Here is a 27,082-nt window from a genome sequence, read left to right on the forward strand (position 1 = left end):
ATACACCACAGGGGACATGTCAAAGGACACTTCATTCTACCACAGAGACACTTGCTCCTCTATTTGGAATAGCCAGAAATTGGAAACAACCTAGATGTTCCTCAATAGATAACAAAATTGTGATACATTTACACAATGGAGTATTTTCAGCTGGAAAGGACAGAAGGAAGGAAGGAAGGAAGGAAGGAAGGAAGGAAGGAAGGAAGGAAGGAATAGATCTCACAGGTAATGAATGGAACTAGGGAAAAAAATCATCCTGAGTTAGTTATCCCAGACCCAGTAAGACAAGTATATATGTATTCACTTAGATGTGGATATTAGCTGTTAAGTCAGTGACAATCAAGCTACAATGTGTAGAACTATGAAGCTTAGGTATAGAGTAAAGGACTGGGAAGGAGGATGGGACAACAACAGATCTTCGGAAAGGGAACCAGAATAGATCGTTATGGATGATGGAGAAACTGCAACAGGAGGATCAAGTGGAGAGTGGGCAGGGAGAGGGAGACAAGGGAGGCACTAAAGACAGCTAATATTTAAGGACCATTTGAAGAGTAGTATGGAAACCTAATATAATAGAAGCTTTCTAAAATATATACATATATGAAGGTGATCTAAATGAAGTCACCAAATAATGGGCAGAGACAGAGCCTGGCCATTTCTTGTCACCAAATGATACTTCCAGTACCAGGATTGGATTACATCTAATTGAGCTGTTGGCCAAAGGGGCCCCATGGGAATTCTCAAACAACCCAGGGTGTTGCCAAGACTATAGTTTATTCTCCAGGCTGATGGCAAGACCCCATTGCTAAAGACAACCCTTACACTCCTCATTGAACATGGAGAAGTTGAACTAGTGCCTACATAGAACCTTCACCCCTACATGCTAACATCTTTGCTACAAGAAGTTACTCTGCGTGTAAATACCAACACAGCCACAAAACCACTGATCTACAATGTGGTCCTGCATGCAAGATATGTTAGGGCAACAATGGTAGAAAGCTTGTGGGAGTGACCTACATTACCTAATCTGACTTAAGGCACATTCCTAGAGATGGAACCAATACTTAACATTTCTTGGGTAACCTAGAACCAGAGACTAGATACCCCAGGGACCTACGGTAAAACCAAATACTACTGGTTTAAGAAAAAACAAAACAATAAAATGACACCTGATGACATTCTGCTGTACTAATAATTCAGTGCTTTGCTCAGCCAACATCGGAGACTCTTTCTCCTGCAGTGGATGGGAACAAATAAAGAGGCTACAGCCAGACAATGTGCAGAGAATGAGAGAACCTGGAACACTTTCCCCCAAATGGGATATCGCTATCAAACTCCTCCTCTTAGGGCCCAAAGAACCCTGCAGAAGAGGAGGTAGAAAGAGTATGGTAGCCAGAGGGGATGGAGGACACCAAGAAAATGAGGCCTTCTAAATCAACACGTACAAAAACTCACATGAATTCACAGAGACTGAGGTAGCATGCCCAGGACCTGCACTGGTCTACACCAGGCCCTTCATGTATACATGATAGTTTAGTATTTTTTATGGTATTTAGTATTTCCTGTATATGTGAAAGAGCAGGTCTCTGTTTCTTAGAATGCCAGCTCTTGGGCTATTTTTCCATCTGTTTATTTGTTTTGTCCAATTCTGATGTGTTAGGTTTTGTTTTATCTCATTATATTTTATTTCATTAAAATAACAACAAAGGGGTTGGGGGTTTAGCTCAGTGGTAGAGCTCTTGCCTAGCAAGCGCAAGGCCCTGGGTTCAGTCCTCAGCTCCAAAAAAAAAAAAAAAAAGGCCAAAATAAGAAGAACACTAAAAAGATTAAATACAAAAATACAAAAAGGAAAGGAAAAAAAAAAAAAAAAAATAAAAACAAAAGACCCATAGGCTTTGAGACCAGTCTCTGTGTGTGTGTGTGTGTGTGTGTGTGTGTGTGTGTGTGTGTGTGTGTGTGTGTGTGTGTGTGTGTGTGTTTTTTGAAGGAAGGAAGGAAGGGGTTCATCTCAAAAGTAGCAGAAACAAACAAATAAAACAAAAGCAGATATCCCAGTCCAGGCAGGTCAAGCAAGAGGAAAATCTCCCTTATTTCTAGGAATGTAAGCCATTTTGTTCTAAACCAGTCTTCAAGTGATTGGTTAAAGCTAGCCACATTGATGAAGACAATCTGCTTCACTCCATCTACTGACTCAAATGTTAACCCAACTCAGAAACACCCTTTAGAATCGTGTTTGACCAAAAGTCTGTGAACCCTGCAGCCAAGTTAAATAAAAAAAAAGATCCACCTCGAGCCTTACCCATGTCGGAGGCTTTCCGGTGAGCGTTTACATTTAATGCAATGATCTATTCCCTACTAACTCATCTGCTATTCACATGCCTCTTCCCGGGACTTCTTCTCTCTCCATTTCTCACACTCTGTCTAGACCCCAATCACAGCCCAGGAATCTGTTCTCATCTACAATCATTTCTTCCACCCAAACTGATGACAGCCATACCATTGATATTGCCATGCCAAGATTTCCCCTGCACACTATTGTTCAAGGCCACCCTTAAATATATATAGGATGTAGCCACAGTCATACGCAGTTTGTATCCATATACCTTGTTGACGGTCCTGAATTGGATGCCAAGTCTGGGCTTTTCCTCTCTGCTTTAACTAGTCTAATACAATGATTTTGACAGAAGCCTCCAGGCCTGCCTGTGAGTGATTATCTAGAGTAGGTTAAGTGAAATGGAAAGACCTACCTTAATTATAGGCATCACCGGTCCAGGAGTCGTGGTTATGAATAAAAAAGATGAAGTGAGCTGCACAGGAATACTCAGCCCTCTCTGCTTCCTTACAGTGTGGCCCAGGGTCTCAAGTTTCTGCCACCATGATAGACACCATAACAGGTTTGATGACTGGTATCATTCATGACTGGGGAGTTCTCCACCATGATGGACTGTATTCTTTTTTTTTTTTTTTTTTTTTTTTTTTCCGGAGCTGGGGACCCGAACCCAGGGCCTTGCGCTTCCTAGGCAAGCGCTCTACCACTGAGCTAAATCCCCAACCCCGATGGACTGTATTCTTGAACTGTGAGGCAAAATAAACCCTTCTTTGAGTTGCTTGTGAAGTATTTTGGCACAGCAATGAGACAAGTAACTAACGCAGCTCCCAACAGAACTATTTGACCCCGACATCCCTGCAGTTGACTTATGTCCTCTAGGCCATATTGTTTCATTTGGAATGTGATCTTTCAAACTTTTTTGGGGGGCTGAAGCTCAGCCCAACAATCTTTATAATTTAGTGAATGTGATAAAGACCCTAACAGCATTTCTGGACCCATGGACAAGTATTCTGCCTCTCAGGGCTTAGACTATATCAAGTGTCTTTCAAAGGTATACAATTCTCATTTTCAGATGTTATGAAGTTATTCCAGAATGATCTGTTTTGTGGTTTTTCCCACTGAATGTTGATACAAGCACCATACTGAGGTGCATAAATGAAATGTGGTCTTTTTGTAGGTTTTCCTCAAAACTCAGAGGTGAACAGAAACTGAGAGTCATCTGTTTATGATACAATATAAGACTATCCTGAAAATCACATTTAGCACTGGTTTCTGGTCCTTGAGCCACCTAATCAGGACCACAGCCCTCACGGCGTTGGCAGCACATCCCACTAGCTGAATCTGAAATTACACTTGAATCTGGAACACTGCTTCGACTCCAGTGGGGCCTCTGCTCTAAGTCAATACAGCAAGCCCTAACAGGGGTGGTTAAAAATGAGGAACCAGAATTCTCAGATGTTATCAGACCGCAGGAATAAATGAAGGCATAGTAGCCCAAACCCAGAAATCCTAATAGCATGAGTTTCTTCCAGTTTGATAGCCTGAACATCAGCAGCTCATAAAAAGCAGCCTGTAATTATGCCTGGGAGTTTCCAAAAGAGATGATTCCCAAGACCAGGCATCCACATTGCCCAACTCCAGGGGGCCGGACTGACACCGTGTTCGGGATGAGTATCAGTTCCAGAGCACAACTGAGAGTCACACTGTGTAAGATGTTGGTGGCCATGGAGTGGTGTTAATGGTGGCTCTAGGTTTGCAGATATTCAGACAACGGTTCCCTCTTAGGATCTACCATGTTTGTTCTCTTCTATTTCAGTTGATCCTGGCCACTGCCTACCAGTACCTGGAAAAACACTGATGCTAATTCCGAGGGCATGCTTCATAGGCTTCCCATTACTTGTGCCAAAATTCTGCTCCCTGACGCTGGAGAGCCTGTGCTTGTACATTGGGGTGTGGAGAAAATGTTAGAACCAATATCCATGACTCTTTGCCTCCTGGGTTCTTAGGCCCATGCCTCACAAGTCTCTTACCAAAGTTTCCTGTCAGCATCTTCTCCCTCTTGGTTCTCCATGACTTAACGCTCTTTCTCCCCTATGTAGTCTGCAACAGTCTACCTGCGCTATCACATCCACACAGTGTCCAGTCTCTCAATTGAACAAAGGCCAAATGAACTCGAAACTAAATTATGTAATTTTAACATCTATGGTTAACTTATCAGTGACTTTAGTTTTTGAGGGAGAAAATAAGTGGGCGTTTGCCTATATCTAGGAATAAGATTTCATAACTTTCCATTTTAAAATATCATTATGGCTGGAGAGATGGCTCAGTGGTAAGAGTGTTTGCTGTGCAAGTGTGAGGCCCAGAGTTCAAGTCTCCAACACCCATGTAAAAGCCAGGTCTTATATGCCTGTGACCCCAGCATTGGAAGGCATTGACAGATGGATCTGAGGAGCTTGCTGGGCACTCGGACCACCAGAACTGGTAAGATTCATGTTTATGGAAAGACTGTCTCAAGGGAATATGGGGAACGCTATAAAGGTTGACACTGGGTATCCTCCTCCGTTCTCTGTATGTGCATGTAGGGATGTGCCATGTTCCCCAAGTGCACGTATACACACTACACTCCATAAACATACTACTGTAACACAGACACGCACACACACACACACACACACACACACACACACACTTTGTTTTACTAAGTATATTTCATATTTCTAAAATATTCATATTTCTAAAATAATTTCCTAGGACCAAATCTGTCATAGATATGTCTTAGGATTATCTAGTGCTGTGGTGAAACACCATGACCAAAGCAGGTTGGGAAGGAAAGCATTTCTTTGACTTAGTCTTCCACATCACTGCTCATCACTGAAGGAAGCCAGGGCAGAAACATGGCAGCAGGGTCTGACTCGGAGGCAGTGGAGAAGTGTTGATTACTGGCTTGCTGCTCACGGTTTGCTCGTTCTGCTTTCTATATTCCTATAGAACCCAGGACCACCAGCCCAGGGGTGTCCCACCCACAGAGGGTTAAGCCCTCTCTTAGCAATCTTTAATGAAGGAAATGACCAATAGGTTTGCCGACAGCCTGATCTTATGGAGGGCTTTTCTCAGTTGAGACCCCCCTCCTTTCCAATGACTCCAGCTCGTGTCGAGTTGACATAAAACGAGGCGGCCCAGAGAGTGACTGGATAAGTCCCATCTAAAGATGTCAGGATGCTGAAAACATGACAAGTACACCTTCCCAAAGTGAGGAAAACGAGTTTTACGCCTCATGTAGCTCTGTGCATCCGACATTCTGCAAGTGTCTTAAGGACAATTATCATGGCTCTGATGTCACTTTTCAGCTCCACATGATCAAGGAAGTTGGAATATTGCTCAGGGACTAGAAACACTATGCAGCCGGCACACAGGGTCCATGACCAGGTGTCTTCGTTAGTGAAATAAGCCAGCTAAGGGCTTGGATGAGCCTCACCCGGCTATTTCAATTCTTCACACAAAAGGCTTTCGTATTGCCTTATAGTCTGCATTTTGCCTTTAACTTCATTATTTTCGGTTGGAGACTTCTCTAAGCATTCTCCTGCTTAGATACTTCAACTTTGGTTTATATGTTCAAACCCTTCTAAAGGTGGAATAATACCACGAAGCTGAAACTGATGCCTGCATCAATGTAAGCCCGTAGCATGGCCCTTTTTCTGCCAACTGCTCCAACTTTTTTTATTTTTTTTGAGACAGGGAGCCCTAGTTCACCTGGAACTCACTCTGAAGCCCTGGCTGGCCTGCAACTCACAGAGATCCATCTGCAACTCACAGAGATCCATCTGCCTCTGCCTGAGGAGGGCTGGAATTAAAGGCATGCGCCACCACCGCCCAGATGATAGTGTTTACTCTTGAAGTCTGCTGTGAGGGACATAGTATCACAACACCTCATATCTTTTCTTCAGCATTTCAAAAACCACTGGGTCGAAAGCCACACAGAATAGCACATTGTACTTATGTTTGAGCTATATTAAATACTATGAAAGAACACTCAGTCTTTTTGGCTCCCGAGTCTCCCACTCTTGACTTTTTTCACTGTTTTAGTAATCCTAACTATAGAAAGCAAGTGATTGTGCAGGAAATCAGTTGGGTTATGCTTCTATTCGTGTAAGAGATACTGTGATAGAAAAAGTGGCACCTACAAAACCGTGCTAGCTCTAGGAAAATGCCTATTTATCCGTGATTGGTTGAGCAATAGACAGATGATATCTATAGAAGGGAAAGTTTGCATAATTAGGATTTGCCTCCCAGAGCCGTGGTTAGTTTAATACATAAACTATATTGACTGTGGTTAACAGGAATATGAATAATCTATATTCAGATATATTCGTAGAATAAAATTAACATTTGTCTTAAGTATCTAACATTGACTTAATGAAGATGAGAGAAGTGAATATAGTAAATGCTGAAGCCAGAATTCCGGGCACAGAAACAAAGGAGGTTGGTAAAGAAGTAGGGAAGTGTGATTAAAGGACCGACGCATATTTCCTGTCCTCACATGAGGAGACAGACACGGACCAGCCTGCTGCTGAAGAACTTCTGAAGTAGCTGGGCTCAGTTACTCAAAAGATAACAGGGGTTTTTGCTTACTCAGCAAAGATAACAGGAGACTAATATTATCTCTCCATAGAAAGTCAAAAAGTGATGCCACAAATTGAGATTAATCAAAAGAACTGTTCGCATAGAGCTGTTAGTAGAATAAGAACCTTTGACCCATGTTTATGATATTCAGGTGGAAGGAAGCATAGCATATGGCACCTGGATGCAGGGGCTGAGGTCGGGTAGAGATGTCTAGACTGAGACATAGGTTTAATGAAACCAGTGGAACGCTAAGAGGATAGGTACTCGGTAATGGACTGTGTTCATATGCTGAAGTCATGACTCTTATGACACAACATCAAGATATGAGACTTTTGAGGGGGCTCTAATTATGGGAATCACAGTGGCCCGAGAAAAAGCGGACCCTGAGAACACCTACATTTTCTTTCTGACAAGTGAAGAAATGACAGTGAGGACCCTCATCAGGGTTTCAGTGTGTGGGCACTATGACCTGAGAAGTCTAGCCCACAGTCTGGTGAGAAATGCGTTTCCGAGTTTACAGGACACTTTGTCCTAAGTAGGCTAAGGAGTGTGCTGAGGGAAGGGGGAAGTTTTGGGTTACAGGGAGAATTAGACTGCCAATGGAGAGAGCTAGCTCCAAAGAACAGTTGGAGGAAGCACTGAAGATGAGACCCAGAAGTGTGCAGAATTATGAAATGTAAGGCAACAGAGATTTTGGAAACAGCCAACACTAAAGAAAAGCAACCTACCAATCCCAAGCCAAAGGAATAATGTTTTACACTCTGAGGCAGACAAGGAGGCGTGAATGAGAGAAACAGCACAGAAGTTTGTACCTGGGGTGGGTGGAGTTGGCAGTTCCATTTTTGGTGGGGTAGGGTGGGTTGGGGCAGGGGCGAGGCCGGGTCTTTCTATTACATACCACCGGCAGTCCAGGAACTTGCTATGCAGATCAGCCTAGCCCTGGATTTGCAGAAATCCACCTGCTTCGGCCTCCTAGTGCAAGGGCTGGGATTAAAGGCATGCGCTCTCACACCCAGCAGGCATTCTCGTAGTAAAGAGAAATGTATCAATACTTAATGTCAAAGACAAAAGCAAAGCGGACATTTGGAAATTAACACCAGAGAAGCTAGGAACAGTAAAGGAAGGTCTGTTACCCATAAAATGGAGTGCTACTAGAGATTTACTTTCTAACGGTAAACTGTATTCAAGGCTCATTCAGGATAATAGTTAAATGGTACGACAAACAAAAGCTAAGACTCTCATTACCATTCGGATTATCTAAAAACCCGGTAAAGAGTTTAGCAGACAGAATGCATCCCACCAATATCTTTTTGATTTAAGAAATGAAGGAATGGAAATACGATTTATCACAAAATATCCTAAGGTGACAGAGAGACAGCTTTTTACTGCAAATAGGCATAATAAAAATGTATATGGCAATTTAACACACAAAAAAATGTTTATATGATAAATGGGCATATGTACAGCATCTTATTAAAAACCTGAGCAAGATCTAGCAAAAAAAAAATTCTCTCGTGAATTCTTATTACTAGTGAGCCATGATGTGTGTGTGTGTGTGAGAGAGAGAGAGAGAGAGAGAGAGAGAGAGAGAGAGAGAGAGACAATCCATACCAAAGCATCAGAAAATACTTTGACTTTCAACCACACCGTCAAAAAAATCAGATGCAAACAAAGGATCGATTGATAAGGAACGCACCTTAGGCACATAATTCAATCCATAATTTAATACAGTGATAGTGGTAACACACACAGCAGAGATGCCTGAACATTCCTTAGAAACTCATCGGATTTTATCACCACAACTATGCATTTGTATAATTTCTTTTGAAAATTTTCAGATGTACAGAGTGGTGAAAAGAAAACAGTGTTCTAAAGATTGCTACGTCCTTCACTTAGCTCCCAGGGGTTAACTACTTCTGCTAGACCGCTTTTTATCTGTTCATTTTGAAACAAGGTCTCACAGGGCCCAGGCTAGTCTTGAACTTTCTCTGTAGCAGAGGCTGGCCTTGAACTGACCCTCCCCCTTCCCTCGCCTCCGTCTCCCAAGGGTTGGATTCTAGACCTGTGTCTTTGTATCCAGGGGATTTTTTTTTTTTTAATCATTTTTTTTCCTGACCCTTTTAAAGTTAGTCAAAGGCATGATATTTCAATACTAAGCATCAGCATTTACCTTATAAATTAGGGATTTTCCTATTAATAACTAATACTAATTCACAACCATCACTGGATAATTCCTGTTTAAATTTCCCTCATTAAAACAAATAAACGACAAACAAATAAAAAAAAAAAAAGAACAAGATTGCTCTGTAGATTTCTATCCAGACCTTAGGTAAGTTTCATGTTCATTGCTTTAGTTTTGTCTTTTAAACAGGGACAGTTGCCTACCCTCGACTTTTCCCCCTGAGGTTGAGTTTTGGGGTATGTCATCTACCCTGCGTAATGCCCTATGGTCTATGTTTGTTTCCTGTGGTTACACACACATTGATACACTTTGGCTCAAATAACAGATCATGCATCTCTCTCTCTCTCTCTCTCTCTCTCTCTCTCTCTCTCTCTCTCTCACACACACACACACACACACACACACACACACACACAGAGCACACAGTGGTTAAGTGGTTACACAGTGGGAAAGAATTCTGAGAAACTGTCTCAGCTTAGCTTCTTTGCAACAGTAAAAACATACTCAGAAAACTGTATTCAAGTTGGGCCTGGAGGTTGCCTGTGATCTTAACTACTCCAGGGGGCAGAGGCAAAAAGATGGCAAGTTCAAGGCTAGCCTAGGTAACTTAGCAAGACCCTGTCTCAAAATGAAAACTAACAAAAGGACAGGGGATACAGTTTAGTAGTAAAGAAAGCATTTGCCCACCATGCATAAAGCCCTAAGTTCAATCCCTGCTGCTACAAATAATAATGAAGCAAGACCCTGTATTCAAAAAGTAACTGAATTTAAAACCCTACCTTCAAAGGCTTTTTAAGTTAATAATTTCCTCTGTACGATTATCAATTAAGTACACAATTAGGTCCATTTTTTTCACTTATTTGGAGAGGTCATGTTTCTACCTATACTCTTTATTATTTTAAAAATTAGCTATTACTATTCTGCGTATGTATGTAGGATAGATGAAGGTGAGCACACAGGAGCCACAATGTACACGTGGAGGCCCGAGTACATGTTTGGAGTTGGTTTTCTTCTAGCTTTACAAGGGTTCCTAGTCTTGAACTTAGGATTTCAGGCTTGCTCAGCAAGCACTTTGCCTAGTAAGCCGTCTTGCTGGTCCTTCGTTCCATTCCAACCTTTCCATGCCGCCTAGATATCATTACTCTTTCAAACACGTGCACAGACTTAGAGGTTTCCCCTTATCCATGAAAGATATGTTTCAAGACTCCTAGTAGAAGCCTGAAACTGCAGATAGAAGCAAATCTGGTTGATTAATTGGTTGATTGATTGATGATTGATTGATTGATTGATTTCAAAACATATACATTTGTGACAAAATCCAATTAGGTATTCAGGCAAAAATAACAGAGGGAAGATAATAACTAAAATAACACAACAATTGTAACAATCCACTGTTACTAATTTGACTTCTCATTTCGGGTCTCTAAGTAAAGCAAGGGTGAATTAAACATAAACACTGCAATACTCGGACAGTTAATCTGTTAACTGAGTCAGCTACTCAGTGACTCACAGATGGGTAGCATATACTTTATGGATGTGCTGTGCAAAGGGAGACTCTCGTTCCAGGTAAGACAGAATAGGATGGTGCAAAGTGGTATAACAGGCTCAATGGGATAGCATTTAAAATATGAATTATTGAATAGTGGTGCACAACTGTAGTCAGAAGGAAGGTGAAGGCAGGAAGATAACTCCAAGTTTATGGTCTCCTTGGCCTAGTGAGTTCCAGAGCAGCTAGGGCCAGGTAATGAGACCCTCTCTCAACCTCTCTCCTCCTCTAAAAACTCTAAACCTTATGAATTCTTTATTTCTGGACCTTTTCATTTAATATTTAAGGCCACAGAGGACCACAAGTGGCCCATAGAAAGCAAAATTCCAGAAGGCAGTCAGGAGTAGGTTGCTCTTAGACTGTAGTTCTTCTTTCCTTTCTCTGCCAAGAGATAACATATCATCCTGCACCTTCAATAAAAGCAAATGAAAAGTACAGGGGACTAGAGAGATGGAGTAGCAGTTAAGAGCACTTACTAGACTTGCATAAGACTCAGGCTGGGGTCCTAGCACCTACATCAAGTAATTCACAGTGGTCTACATCTCCTACTCCAGGGAATCTGACGGCTTCTTCTGGCCTCCTCAGGCATCTGCAGATACATGGTGCACACACAGACAAGCAGACATACACATACGTAAGTAAAAATAAGAATTTAGCACAAAAATACATTCACAGAGAGTACTTTTAAGAGCTCTGTGGTGGTGTGTATATGAATTGCTCCAATAGGGTCAAAGATCTGAGTGCTTAGTCACCAAGGAGAGGAAGTGTGTCACTGGGGGATAAGGGGGGGTTAAGGTTTCAAAAACCCATGTCAGGTTCAGTCCTGTTCTCTCCCTCTGTCTCTCTCTCTGTCTGTCTTTCTGTCTGTCTGCTCCTCCCTCCTTCCCTCCCTCCCTCCCTCTGTGCAGATCAGATGTAGCTCTTCTCCAACTACTTCTCAGCACCATGCCTGCCAGGCCAACCTTCAAGTTCCCCGCCATGACGATAGTGAGCTAAACCTCTGAAACTGTAAGCCAGCCCCTAATTAAATGTTGTCTCTTGTAACAATTGCCATGGTCATGGTGTCTCTTCACAGCAATAGAATAGTGACCAAGACACTCTGTCTGAACATACCCAAGGGTTGTGTGCACAAGATGTTATGATAAAATAATATTACCTTTAAATAATCTTTTGTTAAGTGTAAAGAACACAGTACCCTAATATACTTCAGGAATCTAGAAGCAATGTTTTCGTGGGCAAAAGTTACACTGTTTGGTAAATAGGAGGTGCCAGTTGAAGATATTATTAAGGTCCTATAATTAAAAGATTTGGTTAGAATCTGGAATTCAACTGAGGGAATTCTACTGGAAAGCTGGCCTCAACCGAGTCCTATGATTATTTCTACTCACATCTACTCAGCTTCTCAGAGTTGCCTTCCACTAAGTGATAGAATATGTTATCCACAATAAAGATATTATTTCACAAGGAAAACGAAGTGATCAGCTTTGCATCAATGAACCGGCTGGAGCTCTAGAAACTTCTAAAAGGCCACTTACTTCTTTTTATTCTGAGTTGAATAGATTAATGTGGGGTCAGGTCTATCTGACTAGTAGGACTATCTAATGTCCATCAGAACCCAGGATTCGAGATGGAAATCCTGGCTGGACATAAACTCACCTGCAGGGGAGCAAGGTGAGACCCAGCAAAGCCTGACCTAGGTCAGTCATCCATTGGAGCCACGAACGGAATGGTAGGGGTTACTCTAGCACTATCTACTCATTTGCCTCCAGTTTCCAGTGGAGGAGCGCCTGTCCAAGGGGTGCAGCAGGGTGAGACACACCCACGAGAACTGTTGACAAACATGTCTGTAAGAATTTAGAGTGCATGGTAGCACTGTCTTGACGTTCACACAGCATACTGTACAGCACAAGAGGAAGGTGTTGTGGCTCTGCTTAGACCGCTTTCTGGCTTGGCTCCTTACAAACGGCAGGGACACTTTGAGGCAGAAGCTTTCAGCATGTCTACCCACATATGGCCGCACTAGGCGGTGGGAGGAGGTTCCCAGGAACAGACAAGCTGTGTTCAACGAAAAAGGACTTGTGCCTACTTTTCATGAGGTGAGGGCTCAGAAGTAGTAAAGATAAAGTGACTGTCTGCTCATTAGACTACTGAGACACATCTTGGTAGTTCCCCACAACGAAGCGGAGAGAACTGGGCTTGCGTTCAATCTCTTTGAGACAAAGAGAGCACAGTCAGTTCTACAGAGTACCCAGTCCATTATTCTAAGAAAGACACATGGCAGTTTTAAAACTAGTCTGAGCCAGGCTGTGGTGGCACATGCCTTTAATCCCAGCAGATCTCTAAGAGTTTGAGGACAGCCTGGTCTACGGAGTGAGTTCCAGGCCAGCCAAATATCTCACAAGGGACCCTCTCAAAAAACAAAACAAAACAAACAAACAAACAAACAAAAAAAGCTCTACAGTATCCAGAAAAGAAACAAGAGAGAAAGTGCAAACTTCAGGTGTCTAAAGTTCTGGATGTTAGTGTCAGTGTGTCAACATTTTGACTATATGCTCTCATAATGGATAAGTTAAATCCCTGTTTATCGGGGTTTTTTTTTTAATATGGTTTATTTGTATTGCTCTGTTGCTATTGTTTTCAGAGAGAATCTCACTTTATAATCCAGGCTGGAGGACCTCTGACTGACCATCCTCCTGCCTCAGTTTCCGGAGTGTTAGGATTACATACCACTAGACCTGGCTTTGTCTTGTCTTTTAATCTATAAAATGAGAGTAATAATAACAACAACAATCTAATTAAGATAGCCGATCTGACAACGACAAACTGCACCAAACGCAACGAAGACGGATTTAAACTTGTCCTTTATATCATAGCACCACGAGGATCAGATATTACAGTTTTGCCTTTTGCAAACTGTGAAATTACTTTCAAAATTCAAAGTAAAACAAAAGTGGCTTATCTCTTTGCTCCATCACGTCTGGGGCCTCGGCAGAGTTAGACTCGATGCCTGGGGATAGCTCCGTGGTTGAGGACCGACATGCTCTGGGAGGCACGTTTACTGACTTTACTGACGTGGCTGATAGTTAAACTGGAACCACAGCTAAGGCTCCAGACACAATTGCACTTCCTTCACGCACCCTGAGCTTCCTCTTAGTATGGCTGCTTCAGGGCAGTCAGCCTTCGGGCCTCTATGACTTTCAGACGCCTCCTGTTGCAGGAGCAAGTTGAAAGCTGTCATACTTTGCGGTCTAGCTCCCAGAGGCACACAGCAGCACGTCTGTTGTGTTTTATTAGATACAGGTAAACCTGGTTCAAATTCATCCCAGCTTTCGATGGACGTTGTATCATAGAATTTTCAGCCTTTTTCTTTTTCTTTTGGTTTTTTTGAGACAGGGGTTTTTCTGTGTAGTCCTGACCGCACTGGCTGTGGACAGTCAGGGGGATCTCTGAGATTAAAGGTTAGTCCAGCTTTTATTTATTTTTCTTTTTTTTTTTTAAACGGTGAGACTTTCAAATGGCCCCCAAAGTACCAGATATCTAAAATTTGAAGGCGACTATCCTACTTTGGTTTCTTTTGCTGTGATACACACAGATCAAAAGCGACTTGGGGAGGAAAGGCTGATTTCAGTTTACAGGTTATAGTCCCATCATGTATGAAACTGAGGGGCAGGAACTCAAGCCGGAGCCTGGAGGGGAAAACCGAACGACCACGAAGGAGTGCTGCTTAGTGGTCTGCTCCTTGCACCTTGCTCAGCTTGTTTTGTTATTTATGATTTATTTTTGCAGTTAAAGAGCAGCTTTTATTGGAGGAAGTAAACGAATATACAGCAGGCACAGAGCAAAAGATCCTTCGCAGAACTGATGCTGGGCACGAGAAGCCGGAAACCCATGTCGTATTCAGGTCTCGGGCTTTTCAAGTTTCTGAAAGGTCTTCCTTTCCTAATTTAGGGCCGGTCAGTCTGCAGGAAGACGGGGTGGCTGATTGGCCCACAACTACTGTGTAAACCTGTCCGGATCTGGCCTTGAACTTGTTAAACCAGCCCATCAGCAGTGGGGAATGCTGGCAGGACAAAAGCCCACAAGCCTTTGTTTAAAGCTCTGATGCTTTTGTCTCAGGCCAGGAGCGGGAGGAGGAAGAAGTCAGCCATCTTGAAAATTCAACATCTTTATTACTTAGTCATGGCCCTTCTCCCTATATGTCTGCCTACCAGGGAGTCTAACTCCTAGTCCCTCAAGCTTTCTTCTCAAAGGTCACCCTACCTGCTGTTAGGGATTTGAGGGCACAGGCTTCTTACCTGCTTTGAGTTGACAAAAGGTGTGAGAAGTGAAAGGCAATGGTCAAAGTGCCTCAGAGGAGGCTTGATCTAAGAGCTCATGATGAAACTTAACCGCTGGCAACAATTCAGAATGTAAAACTTTGGCAACACTGTATATTCTGTTTGTTTGTTTTCTGAAACAGGGTTCCTCTGTATAGCCCTGGCTGGACTTACTAAGATCTAATTTAGAGAGATCGCTTGCCTCTGCCTCCCGAGTGCTCGGACTTGAAGGCCTATGCCACCAATGCTCAACCAGTAGTGTATATTCTTGAAGCATGACGTGAGAGATGTATCAACAGCAATGGATACCTCTGCCCATGTACCTGATGTAATGTCCAGCGGAAGCGAGCGACACGGGCCAAATCTGAGTGACATGCAGACTCTACTTATTAAAGTTACAATTAGACATCAGCATGTAAGTGACAACTTTGACGAGTTGGTGGTCCTGGACCAGAAATCCTGGACAAGGTCTCAAAAATGTTACAGTCTTGGATTCTTTATTTGGTTCCTTTTTCTCTGCCAGTTAGAGAGTTAGAAGGCCTGAAAAATCTTGAGCTTGTCTGGTAGCAGTGGAGAAATCTAGAACACAGACAACGGGAGCAGACAGGATCAGCAGCCTTTATTGAGGGTGAGGAAACAAACACATACAGCAGGAGCACCATTAGTTAACAAAAACTAACCAGTACAGGAGGCAATAATAATAATGATAATGATAATAATAATAAAATTGGATGAATGGAAACTAACAAGAATCCATCTTAAATGGATGAGGCCAGCCATCCTGTGAAGAAATAATCGTGTAAGACATGATCTCTGTATAGATTGATGCTGATAATGGAACCATCGAAAACGTCTTAGAGGCAGAGCGTGGGGGTGCATGCCTTTGATCCCAGCACCCAGGAGGCAGAGGTAGTCAGATCTCTGAGAGTCATAGTCCAGGACAGCCAAGGGCTGTTACACGGAGAAATGGAGAAACCCTGTCTCAAACAAAACAAAAGAGAAAATGTCTGAGAAGTTTTAATGTTATAAAGAAGTGTTATAATGATACATTCTTAGGGAATACTTTCCTAAAGTAAACTAGGACAGTTGGGGACTAACAATAACGAAAAACACCCCAAACCCTAACTGAGTTTCAGACAAAACCAAGGAGGAGTGTCCCTTGCTTGGTTGGTGGCCCTATTTTAGTATACTTAGACGTTATGTACTTATGGCTTTAAAAAAAGTGCCTTAAACTAGGGTAGCTTGATAACATAGTCTATGATCATCTCCTTCACTCACATGGGTCAAACCATCTTCTGACTTAAATGTAGTTCTCAAGGGAGCATCCCTGCTTAGAAAAGAACGTAGAGTGTCATTGGCAAACACAGAATAGCGGTTTGATTGGTGACTTTTTTTCGATATACAAGAACAATGCTTTGATTCACTAAGCAGCCACACATGCACTGCTTACCTCGAAACGAAGCATCAGTTCCTAGACTGATGGAAAGCAGATCAAATAGGCAGACATCCTGTTGTCAGAAGCTTTCTACCTCTCAATTCATCCTGAAGGCAATAAAGAGGTTAGTGGTGAGCGCCCCCTTCCCATTAACAGAAGTGCACACGTGTACACGCAGACGAATCAACGCCAGTGTCCGTGACTCCATGTTGAGTTAAATTGGCAATTACTGTACACTATTGGTAACTTCTGTTTTTCACTCCTGTTGTCTCTTTTCCTCAACACACTTCCTCTCTCCATTATTCCCTTCTTAGGGTTAAATGTACTTTACCCATGTAATTTATATAAAGAAATTGGGTTTAATTTCATTCTGCAACTTGGGCTTCTCTAAGATAATTTAATTCTCTTCTCCCAGTTTTTTTTTTTCATATGTAGTTTGAAGAGAATGCCTTGCAACAGGGTCTACAAATGCTTTTTCTTTGGAATAAAAATTAGTTTTGATCCTTAAGATGTCTAGAATGGCTATGAGTTTTCCTCAGGCCCTAGTGCACGGAAGGAACCACTTGATAGTAAGTGACTGAAACTAGGCAGCAAATACACTGAAGACCAGGTTTAGATTTTCATTTATACTCACTTCAACAGATCAAACATAGACAGGATACGAACAGCATACTGAGAATTCAGCTGCTCTAAGACATATTTCTATGACATTTGGCTTGGCTGATGTTTCAACCTTGGACTTTAAAGTCTTATTTTTACGACACCCAGAGCTTCTTTGTAATGGCAGTAACAAGTAGTATAGACTTCCCGGCCTTCTTCCCTCTAGGATTTTAACTTCTTTTAGAACACCACCCCTGCTCTTCTAGTAAATCCCACATGACAGAACAGGCTGGGGACGGAGGAAAAGTAGGAAGCCGGCGCCATGGAAACTGTGCGGGTAGAAACGTGTGAGCGCGAGGGTGGTTGGAGGAGAAGGAACACTCCCCTGGAGACAGCGGCGCGAGGGTGCTCCTCGGATGACGTCACGCATCCAGGTGACGTCACGGCCATGACTTGCGGGTGACGCCGTTGCCGCGGCGACTCCTCGTCGTCTCCGCCCCCTCCCCCCCAAATCCCCTCAGGCTCGGCTGCGCCGGGGACCGCTGGCGGGTTCCAGAGGTGGCCTCCGCCCCGGCCGCTCCGCCCACGCCCCCCGTGCCTCCGCTCCCGCCTCCGCCCGCCCTGCGCCTCCCTTCCCCCTCCCCGCCCCGCGGCGGCCACTCAGCCCGGCTCGCGCTTCGAAGATGGCGGCGCTGAGTGGCGGCGGTGGCAGCAGCAGCGGTGGCGGTGGCGGCGGCGGCGGCGGCGGCGGCGGCGGCGCCGAGCAGGGACAGGCTCTGTTCAATGGCGACATGGAGCCGGAGGCCGGCGCTGGCGCCGCGGCCTCTTCGGCCTCGGACCCGGCCATTCCTGAAGAGGTGAGTGGCGGCGCCATCCCCCCAGTGCTCGCGCGTCGGGGGCTCGGCGGGCCAGTGTTTATGTGAGGAACCGAGGCAGCGGACGGAGCCCCGGCGGTGCTTGGCAGCCTACGGGGAGGTGGTTATCTGCGGAGTGTCCCCCTCTGTCTTGTGGCTGCTCGCTACGTAAACATACACGATGGCCCGGGGGGGGGGGTTCCCCGGCCCCCCCCCAGATGGGGTTGGGGCAGCGGGGGCAGAGCTGGAGCCTTTCCCTAGGGGGCGAAACTCCGGGTTGGTGGAGAAGGTCACGCCTGGCTGAGGCTTCCAGCCCTGCATCCCTGAGATGTTTTTCCTTTTAGCTAGCCGGCAGGGACGGCGTCGAGGATGGAGCTTAGTGGCCGGAGCAGTACCCTTCGATCCCCTAGACCTAGGAACTGCCGTGTGTGCTTACTCCCTGGTCGTGGGGATGACGGAGCGCATCTCTCAATACTCTCCTCACTATCTCCCCTTTGCAGGCCCTGGTCCCCTTCCCACTTTTCTACTTGTTTAGGGGATTTTTCTTTTGACCGGTTTTGCCCCGGCGGGGATTTTGGTGTAGTCTTTACTTTTTCAGCCCCATTTTTTTACTGTTCCGAAGCTTTTTCCCATCCTGGTCTCTGATCCCCGAATAATAATGTTTGTCAGTGCTTCCTTGCTAACCGTAACCTCTATTCTCATCCACCACCCGGCTCATTTCCCAACTGTTCCTACTTGCCTCTAACCTTAGTTTCCACTGAAGAACATTTTTGCTCCTCTCTTACCCTGGTCCTCTTGAGGGCCTCTACTCCATTCCACTGCTCCCCAGCCTCGCAATCTGTTGTTACCTTCACAAATCCTTTTGGACACTTTGGAAGCCACTTACTCCCAGAACCCCAAGGCTGTCAAGATTCCATCAGGTTTCACTTGACCCTTTGCTCCCTTGCACTGCTGGCGATTTGGGTTAGCCTTTCAGTGCACATCCACGCCTTAATTGATACCCTTCGTGGGCTTTTTGGTTTTAGTGGGTTTAATTATCTGTGTCGCTGCCATTTCTGTCCCTTCTTTTTCATCTTTCATGTTTACCTGTCTTTAGTACTTGGCTTTTGTTAGCCTGCCCTTGCATCATTCAACCAACCTACTACCTTGTCAAAGTACTTAATTTATTCTCTTTTCTCTGTTTGTAAAACTTACTGCATTTACTATTCGGGCATTGTATCACATGAACAACACCTTACAAACAATTGAGTAGAGTGACTTAATTTTGTTCATTTCACTTAAAGATAAACCTGCTGCTTAAGTTTCCCAATTCTCATACTCCCTCCTTATCTCTGCAATGTTCTTTTTCCTGCTTCATTATATTTACCTGGGAAACTTATCCACTACTCTCGAGATATCATTAGCAGTCTGTTCACAATAATGTTTGTTTTCCACCTTTTGATGCCATCTCTGCCCAGAATGTGTTCAGTACCATCATTTGAACCAGTCTAAACTTCTCACATTTTTTTTCTTATTTCTTAATTTGAAATAATCCCAGCTTCCCATTTGAATTCATGGTCGGGTCAGTTTCCACTTGCATTTCCTTATTTGCCCCAGCTTCTTCGATTCCAAGGATAAAGCTCTTCCCTTCATCCATTTCCTAGTTCAGTCTGTTTCCCTTATCCCTAGTTACCATTCATTCTGTCGTGTTTCCTGGCTTTTGGTACTTGACTTGCTGAAGTTTCCTCTTGTCTTCCCCACACCTCCACATTCCTTCTTATTTATAAACAACTTTGTTCCGTTGACATGGAAATTTATTTTTAGGATACATTGTTTTTAATGGAGAAATGCTAGGGGTCACATCTGCTGTCTATTTTCCCCAGGAATCGGATATGCCTTTGTCTTACTAGGCACAGGTGTGTCTGGCCTTTACTCTGCAGGGCCTGTATGGGTGTCTTGAACTGTATAGATGTGTGAGGACTAGGATAGAAGTATGGGCAACTTAATGGATAGGAGTTATACAAGGATAATTCTCGGAGATGACACTAACTTGAGAACTTTATGTCAGGGTTATTAGGACAGTTTGCATTCCTGTTTGGAAGATCTCGTTATTTACTTTGGAGAGCTAGAGCACTTGGATCTCTTACCTTCCCCCCTCCCCCTTCTTTCTGAAGTAGTGAGTATTAGGGCTGTAACTTTGTTTGATACTTTCTAGGCAATCCCCATGTCCCAGTGCTTGAGGACCTCTAGGCCAGATGAAGTTAAACTAAACCACTCATAACTGAAGGCATGTTTGTATCTCCTGAAACTCTATTCTTAATTTATTTGGCTAAAAGCAGATGTTTCCCATTGCATCCTTCCTAGGGTTTAATGTCTGGTGATGATAAGAAGGAAAAAGATGACAAACACTATACATAACAAAATAAATTCTTCTGGGAAGTAGTATCGTGGGTCCCAGGCTCCTCAGAAGCTCAGTATGTGGCTGAGGCTGCAGTTAGAACTCGTGTCCTTCTGCCACTACTTCCTAAGTGCTGGGATTCCTGGCATGTGCCCTATACCCAGCAGTTCAAAGTTAACATCAACTCAGAGGAAACTGAAGTATTCTGTGGTCTTTTAATTCACCGTCTTTTTATATGAACTTAAAGGAGTCTCTTTAATTATTAAGTACACTGAAAGATAAAACATTATGAATGTGTGTAATGACATTTTATTATAAATTTTTATCTTACCTGAGTTTAAAAAAAATTGTCAAAGAGAAATTTCAGCTGTACCAAAAACTAATTACAAAAGGAAAACATATCCATTATTGAAAAGTTAGGGGGGAAAATACAAAAAGTACCCACAATGTATAATTGCTATAAACATAAATTATTTGTATATATTACAACCAGTCTTTTTTAATGCTTGTGCAATACATTTTATATACAGATTTGTAACTTTTGAAACAATAGTACAACAAAACTAATGTGTCCCTAGATAAAGTATGATTTAACTGATAACATTTTTGGACATTAGGTTATTATTTTTTTAATTGCTGTTATCAAGCATCTTCAACATAGAATGTAGACATTTGTATGTAAAATTATGTTGGAGAATGAACAGATTTTATGGCCCATTTTTGTATTACTGTATAGGTTCCCAAAATAAAATATTCTAATACATAACAAGAACTTACTAAATATTTATTCAGTATCTTATAATCTTGCCATTAAGCTTTTAATTCTGACCATTTCTATTTCCTTGACGACAATTTCTTTTTCTGGCCTTATGGCATGACATGGTATAATATTACCAGGTGGTTAATAATAAATACATATATAATTTAAAATGTGTGATACCAGGGTGTGATATTTATTACCTGTTCCTTTCATGCTGTGTTTTTAGAGAACAGAGTTTCTTAAAACTGTAATGCAATTAGAATTGTATTATTTTCTGTTTTCAAGATCTCTTAGGCAGTCTTGGCTAAGCTGTATAATTATAATAATGCACTGACTAGGGAATATTCTAGGATGGGATCTGCTTTATAATGAGGCCCACTGTATTAAAACACATCTTAGGTTGCATCATGCCTCTGAAAAGTGGTGTTCTCACTAAGGCAGGAAGGTGTGTGTATGTGCAGTAAGTTTTAGCTGTTGCTATTAATACTTGTCAAGGTATATGCAAAAATGTCCTTCGGAGAGTGGCTGTTTTCAGTGTGTCTGTGTTCCTCCTTTTCTGAACCCATTTCTTTTTCCTGACTTAACACCTTCCTTTAAGCATCCATTCACCCTTTTATTTAAAAAAAAAGAGAATTATCTTGTATCGTTGCTTATATATGCTGGCAATCTATTTTAAGTTGACCAAAAGGAATGTTGGACTGGATAGTTGAATTATGGCATGTCTTAAATGTAATTGCAGAATTGATTTAATTGTGTTTGGAGGCCCGAAAAATTACAGCAGTACAGCAGACTAAAGCAATCAGACTTCGATTGTTTTTCTTTCCCCTGTTTTACTGATCAGGATGAGTAGTCTAGTGGCAGCTGAAAAGCCATGTTCTTGGAGTGACAAAGAAGAAAGTCCACGGTGTTTTCACTGTGCTTTGGTGTTTTCTAAGGCTTGTCACCTACCGAATCCCCCTTTATCTCCAATCATAAGCTTGCTTTCTCCTTTGGAGCTGCAGAAATGCATTTTGTTTCGTTGACAACTTAATATTAATTTAAGTGAGTACTTCGTGAACTTCTTGTCATAATCCCCTTCGTTTAGAAATCTTGTTTGCTCCTATTCCTGGATTCCTCTGTCAAAATTCCTATCAGGATAAGCCTTTTTGTTAGCAGCTCTTGTTAGATTTTTGTCTTCCTCAGATGTTAAAATTGTTTGCAGCTCCCTCTTTCCTCTTGCCCACTTCACCTATGGTGATTCTTCTGTACAGCCCAGTCATAGTCAGTCATATTACTTCTGAATTCAAAAGAAGTGGACCTGTTTGGGAGCTTGTCTAGTTTTTGAGGTCATGCTGTGCTTTCTTTACCATAGTGCTAGAGATAACTTCATGTTAATATTACAAGGCCTGCATCCTCATTGGCTCACACATCCCTTTCTAAAAATATTTTGTGGATGCACTGGCATTCTGGAAGGTGGTTTCTTTTGGTTTTTGTTTGTTTGTTTTGTTTCCAGTCTTTACTACCAGTCTGTTAGCATACTTAATGAGCCACTTTACCCAGCCTGTACCTCACTTTAGTTATTTCTTTCTCCCTCTACTGTTATCTTGCTCTCTGTTTTCTCTTGATCATTATTTTTGTTTTTTTGAGACAGGGGTTCTCTTTGTAGCCCTGGCTGTCCTAGAACTTGCTTTGCAGACCAGGCTGGCCTCAAACTCAGAGTTCCTCCTACTTCTGCCTTCCAACTGCTGGGATTAAAGGCATGCACTACCACCACCTGGCTTTCTCTTGATCTTTGGTAAATAAATAAATGTTACTTCTAATATCAAGACTATTGACTATCTGGTATCAAGAAAATGATGCCCAGTAATTTTATATTCCTTCCTGGACCCCGGGAATACCCTTATACAGAATGTAAAAATTGCTCTGCGCTCAATTAACTATATTTCCTCTGGGAGCACAGTAATATCAAATAAACCTCATTTTCATTCCTACTATGCGGCTATAGTTAGTGACAGCACTTCTGGGGAAGATGTACTATAGTATGATGGTTTTCCAATAACTCCAACACTATCCTGGCTGACCAGCGAGCCCTTGGGATCCTTTTGTCTCTGTCCTCCAGCTCTAGTAGATGCTGGGAACCCAAACTCAGGTCCTAGTGATTGACAGAAAGAATTTTACCTGTTATTGAGCCATCTCCCCAGCCCTGGAGTTACTTTAAGGAATTCTTGTTAGTACAGTTTTTGATAATGTATAAGGAATTTAATATTCATTTTAAAATATCTTTTTTCTATGAATGCCAAGTAGTTGTGTTTATAACCTTTTATAACTCTTTGGTGATGTTGTTAGAAGAACTATTTTGCTGGGTTTGATGGTACATAACTTTAATCTCAGTCCTCCTGAGTTGGGGCAGGCAGATCTCTGTAAGTTTAAGGCCGTCCTGGTAAGTTCCAGAGCAGCCAGGACTATATACAGTGACACTGCTTCAAACAAAACAAAACAAAAATACTATTTTAATTACTTTCAAATAACTAATTGGTTTCAGCTTTTGTTTCTTTTCGGGGTGAGGGGTGGAGGGTTAGGGAGGTGGGGGAATGAGGAGTGGGTAAACCCAGGGCTTTTGTATGTCAAATGGACAATTTGCCATGCGCTGTGCCCACATGCTCATTCCTCCGTCATATTACTCTACTTCCAAAGAACATCAAGTAGGGAACAGGTTACAGTTTAGAGAACTGCGGAGTCCTAACAGGGGTATCCTAAGCTGTTAGAAGTATCCATTTCTGTTAGTTGTTAGTGATTGCCTAGATTTCATCCATAGATTCTTCCTACATGTGGCTTCTCATATTAGCCAAAAGTCACACAATTGCAACACATTATCTTTATATGAATACATAATTTGCTCACAGCAAGCTTTTTGCTGGCACCTCTTGATCTTCCCCCACGCCTCCGTATGCTGTGCACTGAACTTCTGTTAGCGCAAATGTGGCTTAGAGGACTGCTATGAGAATAAACCGAGGTAATAAATATGTAAAACTATCACTATTATTTTTCTGCTGATTTGCAAGACAAAAGGTACATATAATTAAGACGTTTCTTCCAGAAATCTTTGTTGTATATGCTTGTTTTAAATGAAATCCAGTAACAGACAACTTAGGCTCTAGTTATGAAATTTTGACAGTCCTTAGAATTGATCTAAAACTGAGTGTTGACTGCATTCTGTTAATGTTGTCTTGAAACTACCTTTGAATCCAAGAAACATAAAGTGGCAACATATTATTGACGTACTGGATAAACAATCAAGGATAAGAGAGTCGCTGTGATAGTACAAGGACACGCTGTGTTTTTATGGCTAAGGTGATAAACTGACTTTGCTTTGGCGATTTTAAAACTGTGGTCACTGTTAGCTTTGCTGGCACCTAAAACTGCTTTGCTGCCATTTGCATTGAGTTATTTCATAGAACAGTACGTATTCCTATGTTCAATAAACACTTAGTGCCTACAATATGTCAGGTAATATTTTATGAGTTTAGGAATATATTTCAAAACAAAAATCTGTACCCTTTATGGAGTCTATTTTCTGGGAGAGCAGTACATGTTGGGATTTGTGGGAGAACAAATAAACCATAATTAGACAAAAAGGAAAGTTGTAGTCTGGCTGTGGTAGTACACACCTATAATCAATTTTGATGCTCAGGAGGTGGAAGCAAGAGGATCAGCTGTTCAAGGCTGTCCTTGGCAACTTTCAGACAGTTTGAAACCAGCTGGTACTACGTGAGACTGATTCAAAAACAAAATGAAACAAAACCGAAAACCCATCCAAGAAACAAAAGAAAGTATTTCTTTATAAATAACTTTTGAGATTTATGTGCATGAGCGTTTTGCCTGCACCATGTATGTGCCTGGTGCTCGTAGGGATCAGAAGATGCGATGGATCGCGTGGAACTAGAGTTAAGGATGATTTTGAGCTTTTGTGTGGGTGCTGGAAACCAAACCTATGTCTCTGCAAGACACAAAAGAGCAACAAAAATTCTTAACCATTGAGCTGACTCCTCAAACCCTTTTTCCAAACTGTTTAGAGTCTCACTATGTAATTAAGGCTATTTTACGTGTGCTCTGAACCCAAGCTGTCCTTGAACTTAAGACAGTCCTGCCTCTGCCTCTTGAGTGTTGGGGCTAAAGACATGCACCATCATGCCTGCTTCAGAAAGGAGATTACATAGTATGTTTGAAGATAATAAGTTCTGTGGAAAATTTCAGGGAAGCAAAGTAGGCCTGGGGAGGTACACTGAGAACAAGGCAGACCTCAGTTTTAGAAGGTGGCATTTGCACAAGAGTTGGAAGAAAGAAAATGGGAGTGCATTCCTTGGAGAACTAACACACTTGTGTGAAGAATGTACCTTACTTATTGTAGTAAGAGACCAGAGTTGCTGGAGTAACTCAAAAGAATTGAAAGCCAGTGGGAGATGAAATTCCAGAGGGCTTGGGGCATGGCCAAGGACTGTTGTAAAGGAGTTTAACATTTTAAAGGAAAAGGAAGGCCTTATTTAAGTTTCATTAGCCAGAGCTGAGTGACCTGATATCACAGGTTTGTGTGTTTATTTTTATTTGTTCATGTGTGTATGCACATGTGTATGTGTGTGTGTGTGTGCACGCATGTGTGCTCATGTATGCATGTGGAAACTGGAGGGTGATGTCAACTGTCTTCCTCAATTTCTGTCTACCTTATTCTTTTTGAGAGAAGGTCTCTTAGTGAACTTGAAACTTACTCATTTGGCTAGACTGTCTAGCAAAAAAAAAAAAAAAAAAGCAAAGCAGCCAGTCTTTTACATGGGTATTGGCAACTAAACTTGGTAAGTACTTGGACAGCTAAGCCCCAGTTCTCACATCTTAATAGGAACACTTTGGTTACAGTATAGAGAATAGACTATAAGGGACAAGGAAAAGAACTATGGAGGACAGAGTTGTATCAGGAAAGCAGAGAAAGGAGTCAGATTTTGAATAGTTTGAAAATAGATCAAATCTGATATGTTTTACCCTGCCCCCAACAACAATGCTGGTGATTTAACCCAAGACTTTGTACTTTCTAGCAGGTATTGTACCACTGAGCTACATCCTAAGCCCTTGGATTTGTTGATAGACTGAATGTATAATGCTGGGGTGAGAGAGAGAGAGAGAGAGAGAGAGAGAGAGAGAGAGAGAGAGAGAGAGAGAGAGAGATCACTAGGAAAGAGAAGATCAGGTCAGAAATTCACTTTATGGGATGCTAAGTTAGAGGCAGATAGCAAATGCTGTCTGAGATTTTGAATAAGTAATTGGATTTATGGCTCTGGAGTTGAATGAGGCCCTGGGGCAAATACTATCATGATAGCCATATTTTATTTTCCTTTTCATACACAGCAAGTTAGCATTTCTACTTTGTAGTTACGTAGGTATGATGGAAAGATTGCATTCCAGCTAGTAGCCTATGGATACAGATGATGTGTACCAGTTCTAGATATGGCACATATGAACAGCCTCCGTTTAGCTGGGCACTGGTGGCTCATGCTTTTCATTAATCCCAGTACTTGGGAGGTAGATGCAGGTAGATCTTTGTGAGTTTGAGGACAGCCAGGACTACACATTGAAACCCTATCTCAAAAACATTCATTTGAGAACTTAGGCTGCTAGACAATTTATCATTTATAACAGAGCTTAGAATGAAGGTATAATAGCTATCATTCCAGTTCCAGCAAGGGGGCCCATGAAATAGAATGAGGGATATTTGTTTTGTTTTGTTTTATTTTGTTTTGTTTTGTTTTTGAGATAGTGTTTCTATGTGTAGCCCTGACTGTGGAAGTATAGACCACTTTAATAACTGGTTGAACTACTTATTACTGTTAGAAACTAGGAAATAGACCTTATTAAACTCCTTTTGGGTTTTATAGCAGTTGTCTGATGTGCGATTCATTCAGAATTGGAAATCAAATAACTGTTTTTACCTTAAAATTACTCAGCCTCAAGTATTTTGTTATAGCACAAAATGGGTTAAGAGATCAAGAAGTGGATCGTGACAAGTGAGAATCAAGAAATTATGTTTTTAATTTTAAT

At 42.2% G+C, this 27,082-nt stretch overlaps 1 protein-coding gene and 1 long non-coding RNA gene across 4 annotated transcripts in view; one reads left to right on the forward strand and one right to left on the reverse strand.

Annotated features, from left to right (window-relative positions):
* Positions 1-15,592: 15,592 nt before the first annotated feature.
* Positions 15,593-17,414, reverse strand: LOC116903924. Its single transcript, XR_004388311.1, has 2 exons — positions 16,444-17,414; positions 15,593-15,970 (listed from the first exon to the last, which is right to left on the reverse strand). It is a non-coding gene; the product is annotated as an uncharacterized LOC116903924 (long non-coding RNA).
* A 170-nt stretch (positions 17,415-17,584) lies between these two features.
* Braf (B-Raf proto-oncogene, serine/threonine kinase) overlaps positions 17,585-27,082 on the forward strand; it is a 131,349-nt gene continuing 121,851 nt past the window's right edge. For all 3 annotated transcript variants that reach the window (XM_032906694.1, XM_032906696.1, XM_032906693.1), the window contains exon 1: positions 17,585-17,885. In XM_032906694.1, coding sequence (XP_032762585.1) covers positions 17,712-17,885 — 174 coding nt within the window. In that variant the 5' untranslated portion in view covers positions 17,585-17,711. The remainder of the gene's footprint in view (positions 17,886-27,082) is intronic.

Source organism: Rattus rattus, chromosome 6 (genome assembly GCF_011064425.1).
Source record: "Rattus rattus isolate New Zealand chromosome 6, Rrattus_CSIRO_v1, whole genome shotgun sequence".
Classification (NCBI taxonomy): Eukaryota; Metazoa; Chordata; class Mammalia; order Rodentia; family Muridae; genus Rattus; species Rattus rattus.